Here is a 20,669-nt window from a genome sequence, read left to right on the forward strand (position 1 = left end):
GTTGAGTGTTGTGAGTTGCTACAATATTTATAGATGAGATAAGTTGACAATTTGCAGCATGTGGAGCATGGGAGAAGGGGCCAAGGCTAAGGGTGCATGCATGTGAAGCATGGGAGTAGGCGCCAAAGCTAAGGGCACATGCATGTAATTAGGCATGTATGGTAGTAGGTGCCAAGGCTAAGGGCAACATGCAAGGAAGTGGCGCCAAAGCTAAAGGCATATGGCTTGCTTTATGCACCATTGATAAGGGCGTTTGCTTTGGATTATTAGGGCATAAGCATCTTTGTAGGCGCATGCCTTGGCTTATTAGGTAAGAGAATCATGCAGGCGCATACTTTGCATTGTCTTGTCTCTGCATGGAATCCTACAAATTCTTTGTAGATTCTTTGCGTGATCAGTACACTTGCCTTTGCTGCCTTCACCGCCCCCCTATTTAACTGCATGCTAATATGTGATCAATGCATTCACCATCAAACATAAAACTTAAATTTTAAAAAAATGTCTTCATCACCACATTACATGATCAGTGCTCATACGGATGATAAAATATTTGAGCATCACTTATTCGGTTTTTATTTTCGCAACACATAAGTAACTCGGTTTATAATAAATCGACGATCAAATTTTTCATATTTGAAATAAAGAATAGAAAATAAATTGCAATGTAGTCAGGTGGGACAAATCATCTATAAAAATCCGGTGTGGTTTGCAGACAACCAAGTAAACTTTTATTAGTTGAAGATTCGAGATGATGATGATGTTCATCATATGTTTATCAGTCATGAACAATCTGGGTACAATGATATATATATATATATATATATATATATATATATATATATATATATATATATATATATATATATATATATATATATATATATATATATATATATATTAACACAACAACATCAAGTGTCTCAGTTCGTTGATTAGTCACAAGTGTTTTGTGAAACTGATGACGACGAACAAGCTGAAGTCAATGTTGTTGATGAGGAAGAAAAAGAAGTCGAGTTATTGGTTGATTCAATGGTGAATGATGAAGAAGAAGAGGAGCCATGACCAGCTAGTCATGTATATTGTCCACCTCAACACATGACAAGCTTGAATTTGGGTGCAAATGAACCTTCATCAGATATATTTTACAATCCTTATGTACAAATTCGAGGATCATTGAAAGAAGGAGACACATTTCGCACAAAAGAAGATTGTGTCAGAGCAATTAAAAAGTATCACATGGAATTATCAGATGATTATAGGGTTGATCGAACTAATGCAACGAGGTATAAGATTTATTGTCGAAATGAGCTCTGTCTGTTCCGGTTGTCAGCTTCTTACCGGAAGAGGAGTGATTCTCCGGAGATTGGTTCCATGGGTCCAGTTCACACATGCTTAATCACGAACCCAATGCAAGACCATCACAAACTCAACTCTCAGTTAATATGTGATAAATTTTATCTGTCATTAGCGACAATCTGTCGTTAAAGGTGAGTACAATAATCTCGCATATTGTAACACAATACAACTATACTCCATCATACAAGAAGGCTTGGATAGCTAGGACAAAGGCGGTTGAAAAAGTGTATGGCAATTGGGAGGAGTATTACAAACAACTTCCAAAATACTTGGTGGTTCTTAAGCATTATGCTCCAGGGACTATTGTCAATTTGGAAACGTAACCGACGTATACCCCAAACGAGACTTGTGCTATTGGAAATGGAGTATTCCACCGATTCTTCTGGGTGTATCAACCATGCATCAAAGGTTTTGCTTTCTGTAAACCTATTATAAAAATCGATGGTACATGGTTGTACGGAAAATATAAAGGAACGCTACTGATGGCAGTGGCACAAGATAGCAACATCAACATTTTTCTAATCGTCTTTGCCCTAGTTGAAGGGGAGACTGCTGAGGGATGGAGTTTTTTCCTAAAAAAATCTCCGATTGCACGTTTCTCCTCATCCTAACTCATGTTTAATCTCAGACCAACACCCTTCAATAGTGAGTACCTAGAAAAACATTGATAATGGCTAGTAGGATCCTCCTTCAATGCATGTTTGCTGCATTATACATATCACTCAAAATTTTACGCGGAAGATCAAAGACAAGATGTTGCGGAAGAAGGTTGTCAACGCAGAGTATGCATTAACAAAACCTTATTTCAAACACTACTATGAAGACATCAGATTGTCAAACGTAGATGTAGTACGGTGGATCGATAATATTCCATTGGAGAAGTGAACTAGGGAATACAACAATGGTCAACGTTGGGGCCACATGACAACAAATCTTATGGAATCAATGAACTCTGTCTTCAAAGGCATCTGAAACCTACCTAAAACCGCTTTAGTGCAAGCAACCTATTTCAGGCTAGGGGCGTTGTTTGAGACCGGACATTCCAAATGAAGTTCAATGTTACAATATAGGCAGTTGTTCAGTGACGCTTCAATTAAATTCATTAGAGAGGAAGTTGCCAAATCTAACACACAAGTGGCCACAATGTTTGACCGTACTAAAGGTTGGTACAATGTTGTTGAGTCCATGGATCACAATGAAGGCATGCCGAGGGGACACTATAGAGTGGAACTAGATAGAGGTTTGTGCGATTGCGGAAAGTTCCAAGCCTTTCGTATGCCATGCTCCCATGTCATAGCGGCATGTTCAAAGGTTCGACGAGATCCATCCTATTTACTATCCGACGTTTACAAAGTCATAAACCTCTCCAATGTTTACAACATTAGATTTTCAGTGGTAGAAAAAGAGGATTACTGACATGCATATCAAGGGGACATTCTCTAGCACAATGAAGTAATGTGAAGAAAGAAAAAGGATCGCCCAAACAGCAACCGTATTCGAACTGAAATGGATACGACAAACAAGATGGTTAGATTATGTAGTTCATGTCGCCAGCCCGATCATAATCGTACTAACTATCCCGGTGTTGGAACAAGCACAACAAGATAATTTTAATTGTAACTTTTTTGCTTTATATTAAGAACAACATTTATTTCATATGATAACTTTGTGAAGAAATACCATCACAAACAAATACAACACATACAACACACAAGCAACACATAAACAACAACACAACAAACTACAATAAATAAAATACCATTACTAACAAATACAACACATAAATAACATAACTATGCGATTACAACAACATAACTATGCGATTACAACCATCAAAATAATTTTGAACATAGTATACATCATCTTGTGAACGTCTCTGTCAGTCTTAATATCCACCCATACACGGACTTCTCAATTTTGGTTGAACGTGGACTCAAGCCATTGAATTCTTCTAATCCTTTCACCCTCTACAATTTCTCCATCTAACCAACGGTTCAATGTCCGATTAAGGCGTTTAAACTTTTCTAGATTCCAAAGTCGAATCTTTATCGGAGGTTGCACTGCTGAAAAGATTAAATCGACATTTCTCTTTTGAATATATGAGTATTCAGACATGGTTAAAGAAAACAAAATTGAAGGAGATTGAAGGAAAATGGAAGGAGGGTAAAAAGTTGTGTGAAAAAATATGGGAGATGCGCAGTGTTATTTATAGACGAACACACACATGCATGCACCAATGCCATATGCGCCACACACACATGACACATGCATGCGTCAATGCATGTGACACACACTCTCAAGCACACATACATGCGCCAAATGCATGAGCGCCTAAGGGCAATGGCATTGCAAGTATGCGCAAGCTCAAATGGCGCCTCCTTTGAATGTAATTGGATGTTCTAGTTCAACTGACACATCAATAGGAAAAGGTGGTTATTTTGGTAATTAATTTAAACAATTGATTATTTTAATATTTAAATTGAAAAAAATGGTTATTTTAAATAAAAATTGAAATCTCTATACCTTAATCAATCTAGAATATCTATAAAAAGAGCACTTTATTCAAGATCAGAGAATTGGATTTTCTTTTACTTGAAATTACTATATTCACTCTTTTTTAGTTATTATTATTATTATTATTATTATTATTATTATTATTATTATTATTTTTATTTTTATTATTGTTATAATAATAAGAAGAATGTTCTACTTTTGAGAATGGAGAGAAAAGAACACTAATATCTAATTTAAATAGTGTGTTTTGCAACTATCCTTGATGTTTATTATTATAAATTATAAAAAAATTGATTTTTTTTCCGATAAGTATGAAATATTAACTTTTACACAAAACCAGTAAAAAACTCTTGTTATCGCACGAGATCCGTCTCGATTCATATTACGTGTTGCCCACTTTCATGTGTTAAATTTGAATTCATTTATTAAGTTGGTTAACATTCAAATAGTTATCATCTTAGAATCATTATATGCATCATCTTAATATGCATTAATCCAAATAATACATTCAAGAATGTATGTAATATGGCAAAAACAATAATGCATTTTTTTATTGATTACAAAATATTATTAAAGAAAGGATTCAAGTTATATAATATTTTAAACTTGAGATTAATATACAATAAAAGCTAGAAGAAGATGTTTCTAAACATCTCAAAACATATTTGTAAACAACATAATTTGTGACTGAGCACTTCATCCATTGCAGCAATAATCTCATAAGTCATTTTTCCACCATACAACAACATGAGGAAATATATAATACTGCAACCAATTTCCAAAATTAGTAAAAATAACATTGAAAGAAAGATTTAAGAGATGAATATTGAATTGATAGCATAATCAGAAAAAGGAATAGTCGTTTACCAACTAAGATAGTGCTTGGAAGACCTCATTGAATACAATATTGGTAGTACTTAAACATGATGCATTCTCTTTGTTGTGTATTACTTCCTCCTTCCTATAATTGTTGATCCATTTGGAATAAAAAAATATTCCAAAATGAATGACCCATTTCAATTTTCAATCCATATTTTCCAATTCTACCCTCTAAATAATATTACTTTCATCATTCCCAATACTTGATAAGGGATACTTTAGTAAAAATAACATTCTCTCTCTTTCATTTATTCATTTTTCTTAATTTGTGTGAAATGGTCAATTAGGTCACTCATTATGGGACATAGGGAGTAAGATTTTCAAACCACTCTTGCTCTTAACTCTTGAAAATGATAACTTTGCCACCAAATATTGTATTATCAAGACCTTGCTCCCTCATGACGTATTTAAGCTTTTTATCCAAAGCCTCAAAGTAGTTTTTATGAGACATTGCTGCTTCTTTCCATATCATCAAATAAATTGCTTTCAACAATTCAAAATGTTTAGTATTTTTCTCAATATTGCAAGTGGAGTTGTCAAGTGTTGGCATATGTATTTTGAACTTGGAGTGTGATGTTCTTTAACATGGCAATAATAAAGAAGCTATTCCACTTAAAGCAACGATAAACAATTTTTTCCTACGACCGTAATGCACTTGATAGAGTTCTCCATATGAAAGTTTTATCAGTCCCTTCATAACCATGTAAAAAAACATCACTCCTTTTCCATTATTCACAGCTTGCATGATTTTATCGATAATTGAACGTTGCTCATCTATCAATACAAAATATAAGGATTATCATTAAAAATTCTAAAATATCTCTTGCTAGCATAACTTGGATATAAAATGGTTTTCCTATTAAATAAATTACATGTAAGTGAACCAAATAAACCATAGAATTTTTGTCGTTCAATATCAGAATTATAGTTATGTTTTTCGTAAATCATCATGTTACCAATGTGTCTCATGACATATAAGTTTAGTTTAGACATACCTTTAAATTCAACCAAACTTATTTGATTTGCTTGCAACAAATTCTCAATTTCAATAAGGGTCATATTTTTTATTTCTTCCTCGGTCAACTATAAATCTGTGAATCCTTAAGTCAAAGAAAATTTAATTTAAAAAGCCAATCAGTATAGCAATCAAATTTGATTTCTGGTTTATGCAGAATATTTCACAACAAACATACATATCAAATATTTTCATTGCTGTTATATTACTCTTAAAGAGGAAACAAAAAACTTGAATATATTGGGTATGATATGTATTAACTCTGCAAGATACAAATTGCATAATTCATATTAAGCTACATACAAAATATAAAATACACCTGCCTTTGTTACTTAACTTGTTTCTTTGTTGATAGTGAATATGTCACATAGGCAAATCTAGGTTATTTCCTATACATGACGGGGTCTATTGATGGTACTTTATAGAAGCATAATTACGAATAACTTTCTCAAGAAGTGATCGAAACCCCAATCTTTTGCCTCCCACGTATTCAATATATTCTTTCTCATCTTCAAAAAATCCCATTTCAAAACATGCATCTCTGAAAATATCTTGTACCTTTCCACCCACGTACCCACGTATTTTATATCAGCATATCATGTTGGACCTCTAACGACGGTTAACATCATCCTTAAGTAATACAATTCACATGTACTTGGAGGAACCCAAACAAGTCTGCCAATGGTATGCCCTTTTTTACGAGGTCTCCAACGTTGGTAACTTTTGTCATAGACAAACTTAGAAATAAATTGAGAATAAGTTAGGCTTTTTGCCTTTGGATAAGTCTTATTTGCTTCCATCCATGAAGTAAACATTGATTCCTTCATACTTAGTTTGTCAAATACTTCATTTATCATCTCATAATCAGTATAGTAAACACAATTGTCACCCTTAAGATGGTAAAACAATATTTCAACATTAGGAGTTATACCATGAATAGGAAATGAAAAGAGCCTCCAACATGCTTCACTTGGTGACACATATCTACAATTAAGATATTGCTTTATTTTATCAACGTTTTTGTGCACAGTATTACCGTCAAAACCTGTTTGCACAACAAATTCGATTTTTTCACCGCTATTCACCATCGAAGAAATGCCCTTCCTTTCCCCTTCCTTCTTGGTATCATTAAAGTCTCCTCCAAAACATAACATTCCATCAACAAAACGACTCTTGCAATCGCTAAACTCTTTTCACAACTTTCTCTTCAAAGAAATGGAACAAATATTTAGTTATGTATAACTGTGTGACATTTACAAAAATATATTATGTTGAACGCTCATCAATAATCTCACGCTCATATATCGGTACAAATATCAGGGATTGTATTAATTATAGTATTTCGTTTTATAGTTTAAAAATATTTATAAAATTAGGGACAACTTCTCTATCCATCACAAAAAATTGGATAATGTACCTTCCACCAATCACATCGTAGCATTTCATTTTATCATATTTAATTATTTACTAAATAGAATATTCTCTATTGTTTTCAAAGCAATTTACTCAAAGGGTAACTCTACCCAACATTTTGTGTTGAGTAAATAAGAATTCCCCTATAAATGTTGTTTTCAAAACAATTTACTATAAGGTAACTATATCCAACTTTTTGTGCTGTGTAGATAAAAATTAACCTATAAAATTTTAAAATTTATAGATATTTAAGAGAAGAAACATCCCGATTCCCTTTAAGAAATCTTAAGTTTAGATTTTTTTTCTCAATAAAATGATTATTAGATTTTGTTCAACCTTTTTTTCACTTATAGGCATTTTAGTAATTGCCCTTGGAGCATAGTTTCACAAAACCACTCACACACAAGAACAAAAACGTTTGCCTAATAAAACACAACATAACTCATAATTACGATGGTTTTTGTTACAATATCACAAACCTTCCGTTCCTATTTTAATATAGGTTTCAACTCTATTTATATTGAAACTCCTAAATTTTGTATATGAAGTTAAATATGAATATCAATTCTACTAATGAATTTAATTCAAAGAAGTTTCAAACCCAAAGAGAGAGTTATCATACATAACTCTTCAATATTAATTCCTATAAATTCATCAATATTTTCATAACAAAGTGAACATTAAGTCATCAAAATGGAGACCAAAACTCACATAGCTATAGTTACAGTTCCTGTATACAGCCACCTACGTTCAATCCTTGAATTCGCCAAACAATTGGTTCATCAAAACCAAAACATTCATGTCACATGCATAAACCCTACATTTGGTTCTTCTCCATGCAACAGTGTCAAATCCCTCTTTGAAACTCTACCATCAAACATAAGCTACATGTTCCTTCCACCAATAAACTTACAAGACTTACCTGAAGATATTCACCCTGCACTCAAAGTTCAAGCCACAATATACGGTTCCGTTCCCTCGATTCAAGACGCGTTGAACACGTTACATTCTAGTTCAAAACTTGCCGCGGTTGTTGCCGACGGTCTAATAACCCAAGTGTTGTCATTAGCCAAGAAACTCAATATTTTAGCCTATTCATATTTTCCATCCACAACCATGTTACTATCACTTTGTTTGCATTCTACAAATCTAGACAAAACAATTTCTTCCGAGTACAAAGACCTACTAGAACCAATAGAGATTCCCGGTTGCATACCGATCAATGCTACTGATCTCCCGGATCCTATGCAAGATCGATCGGGCGAGGCCTACAAGGTTTTTCTTGAAGGTAATGATAGATTCTACTTAGCTGATGGTATAATGGTTAATAGCTTTCTCGCGCTTGAAGAAATCACCATAAGAACCTTGCAACAAAAAGAGTGTGAAGGAGTTCCTTCAATTTACCCAATTGGTCCTTTTATACAAAACTTGTTAAGTGATAAGGGAAATGATTTTGAATATTTAAGATTTTTGGACAAACAAGAAAAAAATTCTACTTTGTATGTTTCATTTGGAAGTGGTGGAACACTTTCTAATGAACAAATAATTGAGCTTGCATTAGGGTTGGAATTAAGTGGTCAAAATTTTCTATGGGTTTTAAGGCCACCAAATAAATTTGGTGTTATTGATGATCTTGATATAGGTGAATATGATGATGCTAATGATGCTCTTTTTAGATTTTTACCAAATGGTTTTTTGGAAAGAACAAAAGAGAAGGGTATAGTAGTTCCATATTGGGCACCACAAGTTGAGATTCTAGGTCATAGTTCAATTGGTGGATTTTTATCTCATTGTGGTTGGAATTCAACACTTGAAAGTATTGTACATGGAATTCCATTAATAGCATGGCCACTTTTTGCTGAACAAAAGATGAATGCAGCTTTGTTAAGTGATGGTTTAAGGGTTGCAATTAGGCCTAAGGTTAATGAGAAAGGTATAGTTGAAAGGGAAGAGATAGGTGAGGCTGTAAAGAATTTAATGGTTGGTGAAGAAGGAAAAGGAATTAGAGAAAGAATGGAAAAGTTGAAAGGTGATGCTATTGATGCTTTGAAGGAAAATGGATCTTCAACAAGGACTCTTGCAGAATTGGCATTAAAATGGAAAAGTTTAGGGGTCACAAATGGGAACTTAAATTGATAGTGGTTAATATATTTTATTTAGTATTTTGATATTTTAGTTGTTATTTTTAATTATTATGTTTTTTGAATTTTCTTAAAGATGCTTACATGGATCGTTATCATACTCATGAGGGGAAGGTATATTTTTCTTTTTTAAAAAAGAGAAATCAAACAATCAATAAAAATAAATTAAAAAAAGTTGCTCAATTGATTTGATTGTTGTTGTGTTATATAAACATAAAGAAATGCACAATTTGCCATGTTAATGACTTTGTAATCCTAATTTATTTTCTCAATATAACAAATAGTAACTCCATAGCATTATTACATAATTATTGTATTAAGTTGATTTAATTTGTAATGGAGTAATTCCTTTTTGTCCCCCACAAGTTATAATAATGTGACTAATATTTCCAATAAACGATAAATATTATAGTTTTAAAATATATTGAAGAGCGGATAATAAAGAAGTAGGATGAAAGACATTGGTTGAATGGAAGAAGGATGATATTGTTGATTGGACGGTGGAATTGTTGAAGGATGATATTGGTCGTCATCTTCTTCTTCTTCTTCTTCTTCTTCTTCTTCTTCTTCTTCTTCTTCTTCTTCTTCTTCTTATGAATATCCAACTAAATCACATATACTACATTTGGATACCATAATCCAACATTTGTGGTTCATTTGAGATACTTCATAATCCTTTTTGCAAAGGCGAGATGAGATTCTTTTAAATTTGCTTGATACCATATATAAAGACAAACATTAAACATAATGTTAGGATGACTAGTCGTTAGATATAATAATGAATCAATCATACCTCTATATTTTGTTATTTCAAATGGTGTATCAGATTCATCTTGATCTACATAAGTGCTTGAACACATTGGAGTAGAAATATCTTTGCAATTATCCATATTGAACTTCTTCAATATTTCCTTGCAATAGTTAGATTGGTCGATGAATATGTCATTCTTTGATTACTTGATTTGTAGTCTAAGAAAATAATTCAACTTACCCATCATAGAAATTTCAAATTCTCCTTGCATCATCATTAAAAATTCTTCACATAAGTCCTTATTTGTTGAACCGAATATGATGTCATCAACATAGATTTGAATGAGTAAGGTGCGATCTTTGATTCTCTTGATGAATAAAGTTCTATCAACCTTTCCTTTTTCAAATTCTCTTTTACATAGAAATTTGTGAAGTCTATCATACCAAGCCCTTTGTGTTTGATTTAAGCCATAAATAAATTTTCTCAACTTGTATACATGTGAAGGATTTTTGAAGTCTTCAAAATCGGGAGGTTGATTGACATAAACTTCTTCGTTGATGTAACCATTAAAGAAGGCACTCTCACGTCCGTTTGGTATAGCTGAAAATTTAATAAACACACTGTCACACCCCAAATTTTACCCCTAGATTTCATAATCATTTTCATCCTAGACATCATTCATGCATAGCTAACCTCAAGATCAAGATATGCCTGGTTTGTTTCATATGTGAATTAGGTTTTCCCTCAAAGAGCTCAAAGGATTGACCAGTCAAAGTTTTGGATTAATCATCAATAAATCAAGTTCTCATACACTCAAGATATCTCTCTCCATCAACAAATAAGGTTATTATGTCCTAATCAGAAGTGCATCAAGCTTCACTTTCATCTGGTTCACTAATTAGGGTTTCTTAACAATATTCAATGTCATCTGAGAATTTTGATCAAGACATGATCTCAAGCCTTGAGACATCACTCAACACACTAAATTACATCTTGGGGCCCATCCATGATGTTCAATTGGCTCAAGAGTTTGAATTCATTGAAGATCAAGAAATTCAAATTCGTCTGATACACAATCAGTGCACTACAAAGTCAAACCTTTGACTTTTGAGATTTATGATCAAATATGAACTTCTCAAGTTAAATTTCATGAGTATATTCTTAATTGATGAATTTGATCAAGAAAAATCAAGATAAATGAGGTTAGTTGCAAAAAGGGCAATCTTGAAAACATTGAAAATTTCACTAAGTATCCAAATTTCATGTTCAAGTGCACTACTTTCTCAAGCCATAACTTCCAATCCGAGCATCCATTTTATTTGATACAAAGCTCAAATGAAAGCTCTTGTTCCATACTTCAACTTTGTCCTAGAGGGTTGATTCCATAAAAGTGCAAGGATTTTGAGTTATGAGGACATAAAGTTGGTGTCTCAAGTTGAAACACTTAGAAAATTTTCAAGTCAGCTTTGATCCCTAAAAAGTGATAAACTTTACAGTCAGTTTTCATCATGATCCACTTTGATTCAGAAAACACTCAAAACATGAAAGTTGTAGAGCATGTTTGGGGCTTTTTAAAAAGTACAAGTACATTTTTTTCCCATGCATGAGCTGTGAGTTTCGAAAATGGGAAGTTGGGGTTCCAAACTTGAATTTCAAGTCATGTTCATGATGAATTTTTGGAGAAAAACCATTTCAAATGTGAAGATCTCTTGATTGCAGGTCCTCTTGTGTATAAATCTCTCCATAATCAGATGTTTATATGAATCCTAAGTGCATTGCACAAGGAGTTGAGGTTTTGTCCATTGCATTATACCATTTATGGGTGAATTTGCAAAAGGTCACATTACTACTTTGATAAAGCAAGCTTTATGCCAACAACTCACTCTTTCACCCTTGAAACTTGTCCCTAAAGATCACAAACAATCTTAAGAGATCAGAAGCAATCTTGTAGAGGTTAGGGAGATATGACAAACTCCTTGAAATCCAACTATTCATGCAAACTTCTCATTCATTCTCAACCAAAACCATAACTTCACAACTTTTGTTTCTAATCAGTTCCAATCCTCACTCTTTTCCTATAAATAGAGGGATCCCTTAAGCCTCAAAGGACACAACAACAACCCCTCAACACTTCATCAAACTCCCATTCCATTAGAATTTGCAAAAACACACCATTTTTGCAAGTTCTCTAACCAAACTTATTCTCCACATGTATTTTCCAAACAAACACCACAAATCATCTCTAGACATCATTTAGAGCTTGTTTAATCACTTGAACAAGTTCTGTAACATCTATTTTATCATTCACCATTTCACTCCTTCACTTTGCAAGAACATTTGTGTGAGATAATACAAGTTGTTTCTGGTCATTCTCATTGTTCAAACACTATCCTCAAGGACCAACAAGGCTGGTGGAATCTCTCTTTTATCTCTGTAGTAGCTAAGAAGAAGCATTGGACTTTCTCCAATAGGTAAGTGCACTTACACTTGAAACTCTTGTTCATGTATCATTCTTGAATATTTATTGAAGTTAAAATGTAGTACATAGTGTATTTATTGTATGTTTGCTACTGTATGCATTATACCATGCTCATGCATTGAGATTTTATTGTTTGGAAATTAAAAGTGCAGTTCTGGTTTTTGCCTTGGAACGCTTTGTACATTGAGTTTTAGGATGAGATAATGATACCATTAGATTCCTTGTGAAAAATAGAGCAATTTAGGTTCTTACGGTTTTTAATTTCATGGAAAATTGAGAGAGTTATGGCTATTTGAAGTTTTGAGAAAAATTAATAAAAACATGCAAGGACATGAGGAAGAAGATGATGAATTGATGTCATTTCCCAGTTTCTGGAATCGTTTTATTATATACATTAATGTTTGTAAATAAGTTAATGGATGTATCACCGCCCCAACGATTAGAGTGTGTGTGTTAAGGCTTTGTGTGTGCAAGAGGTCTGGGGTTTAAATCCTGCTTGCCCCAGACCCATTTTTATTCATTATTTTTTTTGCCTATTTATTTTTGTTATTTTTCATAACTTCAAAGACTCATAACTTGATGATCCCTAAGCCTTTTTGAGCCACTCTTTTTGCTACGTGTTCATAATTTTGTCTATTTTATTATGGTGAAAAGAAATTCCAGAATTCATTTATTTTTAACATGATTATACTTGTCTAAAGTTGGTACCTTTTTAGGATTATTTTAGGGTTTCAAATGACTTTCTTTGATTGATACTTTAATTTTTCTTGATCACCACGACTTGTATGAATATTGTGAATCATATATGAACTTTTTGATGTTGTTAATATGTGCCTTTTGGTTTTGACCTAATTTTGACTTACTTTAATGTATGCTTACATGTTTATGTGCTTTGAACTTTTGTTAATATGCCATGAAATTTTGTGTGCTTATTTTCCCATTGATCCATGATTCACATGTCATTATTTCATGTCTTTTTAGACCTTTGTGTGCATGTGTTCCCTTGTATTTGTGTTTGTTTATGTGTTTACAAATGCTTTAAACTTGTAGTAACACGTCTTTGTATGACTTGTATGCTTACATGTTCAAACTTTTTGTATGGTGTTGAACCCTTGTTTGTGGTCATATTGAACCTTAACATGCATGTATTTAATACCTTAAATTGTTTTCATGATCAAGTTGATGTTATGTCTAAACCATGTCTTACTTCATGCATACACATGTTCATTCATACTTATTATGACATCCATATACATGTTCATGAATTGTTATGTCATTCATCTTTGTTTCTTCATGATGATATATCCATGTCATTCATATTCATGTTAATTTTGTACATATTTGATTGATGCTATTGTATCTTTGTTCATGTTCACATGTTGTACATATATGTTTACATACCATGCTTGATATTATTATGATCATGCTTCCATATATTTGTTGATGTCATGCTTGAACATCTTCTTCATTTGATTATATTTATGGATGTCATGTTTGAAAATCTTCTTCATCCTTGTTTGTTCTTGTTGATGTCATGTATGAACATCTTCTTCATTTGATTATCTTTTTGGATGTCATGTTTGAACATCTTCTTCATCCTTGTTTGTTCTTGTTGATGTCATGCTTGAACATCTTATTTACCATTTGTTTATCTTTGTTGATGTCATGCTTGAACATATTTCTTTATCATGTGCTTATATTTGTTGATGTCATGCTTGAACATCTTCTTCATCTTGCTTATATTTTGTTTATCTTTTTGCCTAAATCCAAGGGAAAGACCTCTTTATTGACTTAATGTCATAGGTAGTTTAGCAATCCCTAGTTTCCCTTTGACCTTGTTAGAGTCATTCTCACTTTCAACTTAGATTCAAGTAAGAGTTACTTGGTAACTCTTGTAAGTATGTTTGTTATGAACATTTACTTCCCCTTTGGAACCTTGATCACTACTAAGTGTTCTTTCACCCTTAGTTAGGTGAACTACGGTTGCTCTGATTCCATCCTTATAAGGATACGTAGGCACATGACCGCGAAGTTTTGGCGAGCAAACTTAATAAAACCTTTAGGTCCTTCCCAATAAAACATTTCCAAATAATAGAAAACAAATAATAACATAACACAAATACTTTCAAAAGGTTCCTATAGGATACTATAGATACTGAGGATGCTAATACCTTCCCTTAGTATAACCAACCCCCGAACTTTAGATCTCTTCGCATTGTTTTTACATTGCACAATTAGGGTTTTATTCGACCTTTTCCCTTTCCCTTGGATAATTTAAAGTTCGGTGGTGAACATTTAATGTTTTGTGATTCAAGTTAATACAATAGCTTGATATCCGATTCTCACCGCGACACACACATAAACAAGTAATAATTGAATGTCTTAGGACATTGCAACCTTTTGATAAGTGCCTTAATTTAGTAATTACATACATTGTAAGAAGGCACTTATTAACTTGGTATGCTAGTTTCTAGTAGAAAACCCCCCAATTATTGATAAGTTTAAGATTTTGTTTGGATATCAAATATATTAACCTTTTAACTACAAATTTCATTTGTTTTGTGTAGGTACTTTGGGTGTTAAGAAGATTTGGTCACTCAAGCATGAAAAGAACATGACTATCCTGAAGGAGAATTGCGGTCCAAAACGCAGCGGAAATTAAAATTTTCTCCTTTAGAGATCCTTACGAATGGTCATGATCAGTGATAGAATATTTACCTCTTGTGATGATCGAAACCTTTGGTGCAGATCTCTTGTGACGATCAAAACCTTTGATGCAGATCCACGAAGCGATCACGAACGTTGAACGATGACAACGTCTCTACTCAGTCCACACGAACGGGTTCCTTCAATCTCAGTGCTAGCTGGTACGAATGAAGGCTTTGAGTGAGAGAGAGAGAGATAGAAAACGAAAATAATGCAACCGCAATGAATGCTTCTGCACAAGGGTTCTATTTATAGAACCACTTGTGTGGACTTCAAGCTAAAAAGCCCACTTAAGTGTATTTTGGCCCATATCTTATAATATGTCCAAAATCACTTAAGCCCATGGTACCTTACCATATTTCATATTCTACTCAAGTACACCGTACCTTACGATGTTCTATAACTCACTTAAGGGCACCGTATCTTACGGTATTCCTTAGTTACTCTATCTCTCATCAATCCGTCCTTTGTGTGTGACCCTGTAGGTTTTTGCGGCATTGGCAATTATATTAAATCATGTATTTAACATAATAAACAGTGAGCGGTATCTAGCAACACATCACTGCTACCCAAGACACGAAAATGTCTAGTGATCTGACAATTCCTTCTGTGATAATACTTATGTGTATAATTACCCTTTTGCCCTTATGTCTATATTGAACACAAGGCATAGACCGTGTCATCCTTGTCCAGTTCAATATTGGGCCCATAGACATTTATCCTGTTATGCAGGATGGGCAAATTCCATCTAGGTCACTCATGTCCCTCAGCATGCTTTGTGGAGTACCCATCAACTGTCTTTATGGTTATCCAGTTACGGACAACGTTGGATCAACAATAAAGCACTCGACTCTACATCTAGGGTCCATAGTGGTTTCAGGTCAAAGAGTGGAATACACTATTATCACCATGAGAATAACTTATGACACCTTGCATAACTTTCTATATAGTATTCTCATAGCGGGTCAATTCGGTATAAATATTACTCCTAATATTCATACCTATGTTTAAGACTTGATAACTCTTTATCCATGATCCATGAGATGTGATCATCAGTCTACAAACATAATAGTCTTAATGCTTTAATGTTATCCCACTTCACACTAAAGCTCGACTACGGATACTTTAGGAATAGTGTCCTTATGTTTAATGTGTTCTCATGATTAAGTCACACTTAATACATTAAACGGACTATCTATTCCAGGGACTTTATTAATCAACCATAATAAAGAAAATGCCTTTTATTATTCGATACAAGTACCAAAATGTATTGGCCTCTAGGGCTTACACCAACATATCCTTGCCTGGCAAGCCTTCAGCGAGATCCAGACGACATCTCGCCTAGCGGGCCAATAGCGAGGAACAGACCAGGAGAAACAAAATGTTTCCTGAAAGAAAAATCATCATTCTCTCCAGGCGAGCACCAAGCGAGCCTTCTCGCCCAGCAAGTCAACAATGAGCACCAGGCGAGTCCTTATGCTGAAAACTATGACCATTTTTGTTTCAAATTTTCATAGAAATCAAACTTCTTTTGAAACCCGAATAATTTACAACCATGGAGAGTCCTTATGATCTATGCTTTTATATTTTCAAAAAGATTGCTTAGATGACTGCATGAATTAATCAAGATGTTGGCAAGATTATTGGAGGAGAGTTCATGTCCCACAATGTAAATTTTAATTCTTCATCCATTTTGTGAATAAGTGTGTTAGGGTGATTCAAGAATGAGGTGTGTTATTGACTTAGAATGTATTAAATGAAATTTGTATTGAGAACTTGTTTCATATTCATGCTTGACTTGGTATGCAAGTTTCTAGTAGAACCCGCTCCCCTAATTATAGATAAGTTTATGAATTTTTTAGGATATCAAATGTGTTAACCTTTTCACTGCATATTTCATTTGGTTTGTGTAGGTACTTTGGCTGTTAAGAAGATCTGTTCACTCAAGCATGAGCAGAACATGACTATCCTCACCTAGCGGCATTATAGTTTAACTCTTGTTTAAGGACTAATCGTCTCAGAAGGAAGATGACTTCCAACACACTTTTAAAGGGATCATCTCTAAACATACCCCTATATTTTAATAGTATTAGTTTTGAGTTATGGAAAGCTAGGTTTATGATTTCTATTCAAAGTATTAATGGTTATTGTGATAAAATATAATCAATGGTCTGTGTATCCCTACTTACCAAGTTAATGGTAGAGTAGTAGATAAACCCACTTTCCTTTGGATCGAAGAAGAAAAGGGAAAATTTGAAATAAAATTCAAAACTAACACTTTTATGGTAACATCTCTAAAGAGTAGTAAATTATTTTATTTTCACAATTGCAAAACCACCAAGGAAACGTGGGATACTCTTGAAATGATATATGGAATTTCTCCAAGTATCTAGCACGAGGAGATGAACACACAAGGTGAAGAAAATGAATATGTTACTCTTTAATGTTTTTTCAAAGTTTAGAAATATTAGAAATTATATTAGAACATTTGTCACTAACCAATATCTAATTGTTAAGAAATGGAAGCTTAATCCAATCCTTAAATTAAAAGATGAGAGCATTCAAGAATTTAATGAAAAACAAACGAAGAAGGTAATTATAAAGAAAATGAACAAACTAGTTCAATTACTTAAGGAAGAAGGAGCAAGCTCAAAAACTGAAGAATCATCAACTTCATCAAACTCCTATCAGACAATTCCAATGACTTCCTTCGAAAGAACATACTCAGCAGTTGAACGATCTTTGAAAGATTCAACATTGAATGAAGGAATCTCGTGTGTTAGAAGCTATGAAGAATAAGTATCTTCTAGTGGATTCTTTGAAAGAATAAAAGGAGGAGAGACATCAACCTCGGAAAAAACTATAAAATAATCTTCTTCCAACGAAGAAGACGAAGTAGGCATCCTACGAGGAATATGATGTTGAGGTAACTAAACCATCATGTAAGAAAAATTGTTTAGAGTTAGTACTAGGTTGGTTAAAGAGAATGATAAAATAAGAAAACACAACCTATACCTTAAGGAGTGTTTAGGGTCTCTTGAAAAAGGTAATAAATGACTTAAATTAGAAATAACTAAGATTAGAAACTCAAATAAATCATGTGAGACTTGTGACTCTTTGAAAAAGGAATTAGTTAAATAACATGAAACCCTAGGTAAGTTTACCCAAGGAAAATAAAATCTTGACTTGGTCCTATCAAGTCAAAGGACTTCCTTAAATAAGAACGAACTAGGTTTTAAAAAGGTTAGAAAAGATATAAATCTTAAGAAAAATAATCTTCCAATTTATAAATGCATAAACTGCAAAAGATTTGCCCATTTAGAGCTCTTATGTTTTGACAAATTTAAAAGATCTAAAGGTTATAACTCCATACCTTTTGAAAAAACTAATGCACCTTGACCCAAGCAAATTTGGATGCCAAAGGTGAAACCTTTATGTTTTGCAGGTATGCTTTGTAGTTCGAAGCTTTAATGATAATTAATGGAGTTATGCAAAGCAATAAGTATAGTCTTAATTATATAATGTTTTAAGTCTCTGATCCAATAATGTACGATGATGGTGAATATCAACGACGTTGATCAAAGCAAGAGTCTTGATAATATCTCAACATTTATGATCCTTAGTGATCTTTTAACCTCATAGTAGGTTAAGTGGATATGTCTATGATGGACTTATCCATCTCTTGGTTTGAACCAAATCTTAATGATACATAGAGAAGGATACACCATAAGGTATTTGGTGTACCCCTTCAAGGGAAGTGTTTATCTAAGCTTCTTGATAAAAGAGGTAGTACACTATTTTAAGATTGAAATTATCGGAAAAATATGATTAATTCTTTAAAATAGTGGTTTTAATTTTGGCCATCTCGATAAATTATGTTTAATAACAAAAAATATGAGTTTCTATTTGTTTTCTAGAAAAGGGGGTGCAAATAAAACTAACCAGAGTTGCAACACAAAAGTCCCATACAAAACATGCTAAAAATGGGTCAGCCAATCGATTGGTACTATGATCTAATCAATTGTATCATCTCAAAACTTATAAATTTGAAAATTGGAGCACACCACAACGGCTAGTTGGATAAGATATAAATGAAACAACTATTTGCAATGGCTAATTCACAAATTTGGAAGCTTACAATCGATTGTCACTTTCATCCAATCGATTAGACATAGGCTATAAATAGAGGTAACTTTATTTTCTTTCTCATCTCATCCTACATTCTTTTGTGTATTGCATTAGAAACAATTTATATCTCGATCATCTAACATCACCTCAAATGGAACAAAAGAGAACTCGCTCCTCTCAATCATCACCATCCTATTTCTCAGAAGATTTCCCCACTCAAGAGCATAAAAACAAATTCAATAGGTATTATGATGATAGAGAATTGCATGTTTATCATTACTTAGATGAAGAAATCTTCAAGAATTGCTCATTCATGGAAGCCTTCAACTTTGTCGGTCTGAGAAACTTCGTCTTTGAAAAACCTCCAGAGAGGTACCCCGAATTGGTAAAAATGTTTTATGCAAATCTCACTTACAAAGACGATACTATTAGTTCCAAAGTCAAAAAGCACCCCATCACTCTATTTATTAAATATTTTGCACAAGTATGTAACCTACCTTTCATCCAACAAGATTATGATCAAACATGCCTTGAAGTTAATGACTTTAATTTTTACATTTATGCTCATACTCTTCTAATTGATCTTTCTTAGGGAATCCCATCTCCATTCAATATTAGCCTTGTACTCCTAGATAGTAGCTTGATTTACTATACAATGAATCATGTTCTTTTCCCAAGAAACAACAACTTTAACAACATCCAAAAATTGGACGTTCCTGCAGTTTGGTTTTTGGAAAATCAAATTGAGAAAAATTAGGTAGATGTTATGCTTTTTTATATTTTAGAGTGCAAAAAAGTAAAACATCTCTCTACCCTGTGGTGAATTAATCACAAAAATCCTGACCTATATCAGCTACGAGTTCAGAGAAAAAGAGTCAGAATTTATGAACACAAAGATAGGAAAAAGGATTTTAAGCAAAATGGGATATAACATTCAAGGAAAATAAGTTGTTCCACTACCACCAAGAAGGGAAAGACAACGAAGAAGAAATGACCTTCTTCCATCCTCTTCAAATAATCTCAATGATATACGTGATGATCAAAAGGCACCGGACTTGAAGATTAACAAACTCATTGAGAGAATAAAGAAAAGATACCTCATATCTCCAATAGTGTCAAGTGAGGATGATGATATTGAGATTAACTCATTGTTTATTATTTGATTTTGTTTCTTATTTCTTACAATTTCCTTTCCTTTGTAATTTTCCATTGAATCAAATAAAATGTTTTTCCCTTCCTAAATGCTTATTTCCCAACATGTTTGCATATTTAAAATTATCGCAATGC

At 33.2% G+C, this 20,669-nt stretch overlaps 1 protein-coding gene across 1 annotated transcript; it reads left to right on the forward strand.

Moving 5' to 3' along the window:
• Positions 1 to 7,870: 7,870 nt before the first annotated feature.
• LOC127138202 (hydroquinone glucosyltransferase-like) lies at positions 7,871 to 12,809 on the forward strand. Its single transcript, XM_051064593.1, has 2 exons — positions 7,871 to 9,289; positions 12,783 to 12,809. The coding sequence occupies exons 1-2, from the start codon at positions 7,871 to 7,873 to the stop codon at positions 12,807 to 12,809; spliced, it is 1,446 nt and encodes a 481-aa protein (XP_050920550.1).
• The last annotated feature ends 7,860 nt before the right edge of the window (positions 12,810 to 20,669 follow it).

Source organism: Lathyrus oleraceus, chromosome 4 (assembly GCF_024323335.1).
Source record: "Lathyrus oleraceus cultivar Zhongwan6 chromosome 4, CAAS_Psat_ZW6_1.0, whole genome shotgun sequence".
NCBI lineage: Eukaryota > Viridiplantae > Streptophyta > Magnoliopsida > Fabales > Fabaceae > Lathyrus > Lathyrus oleraceus.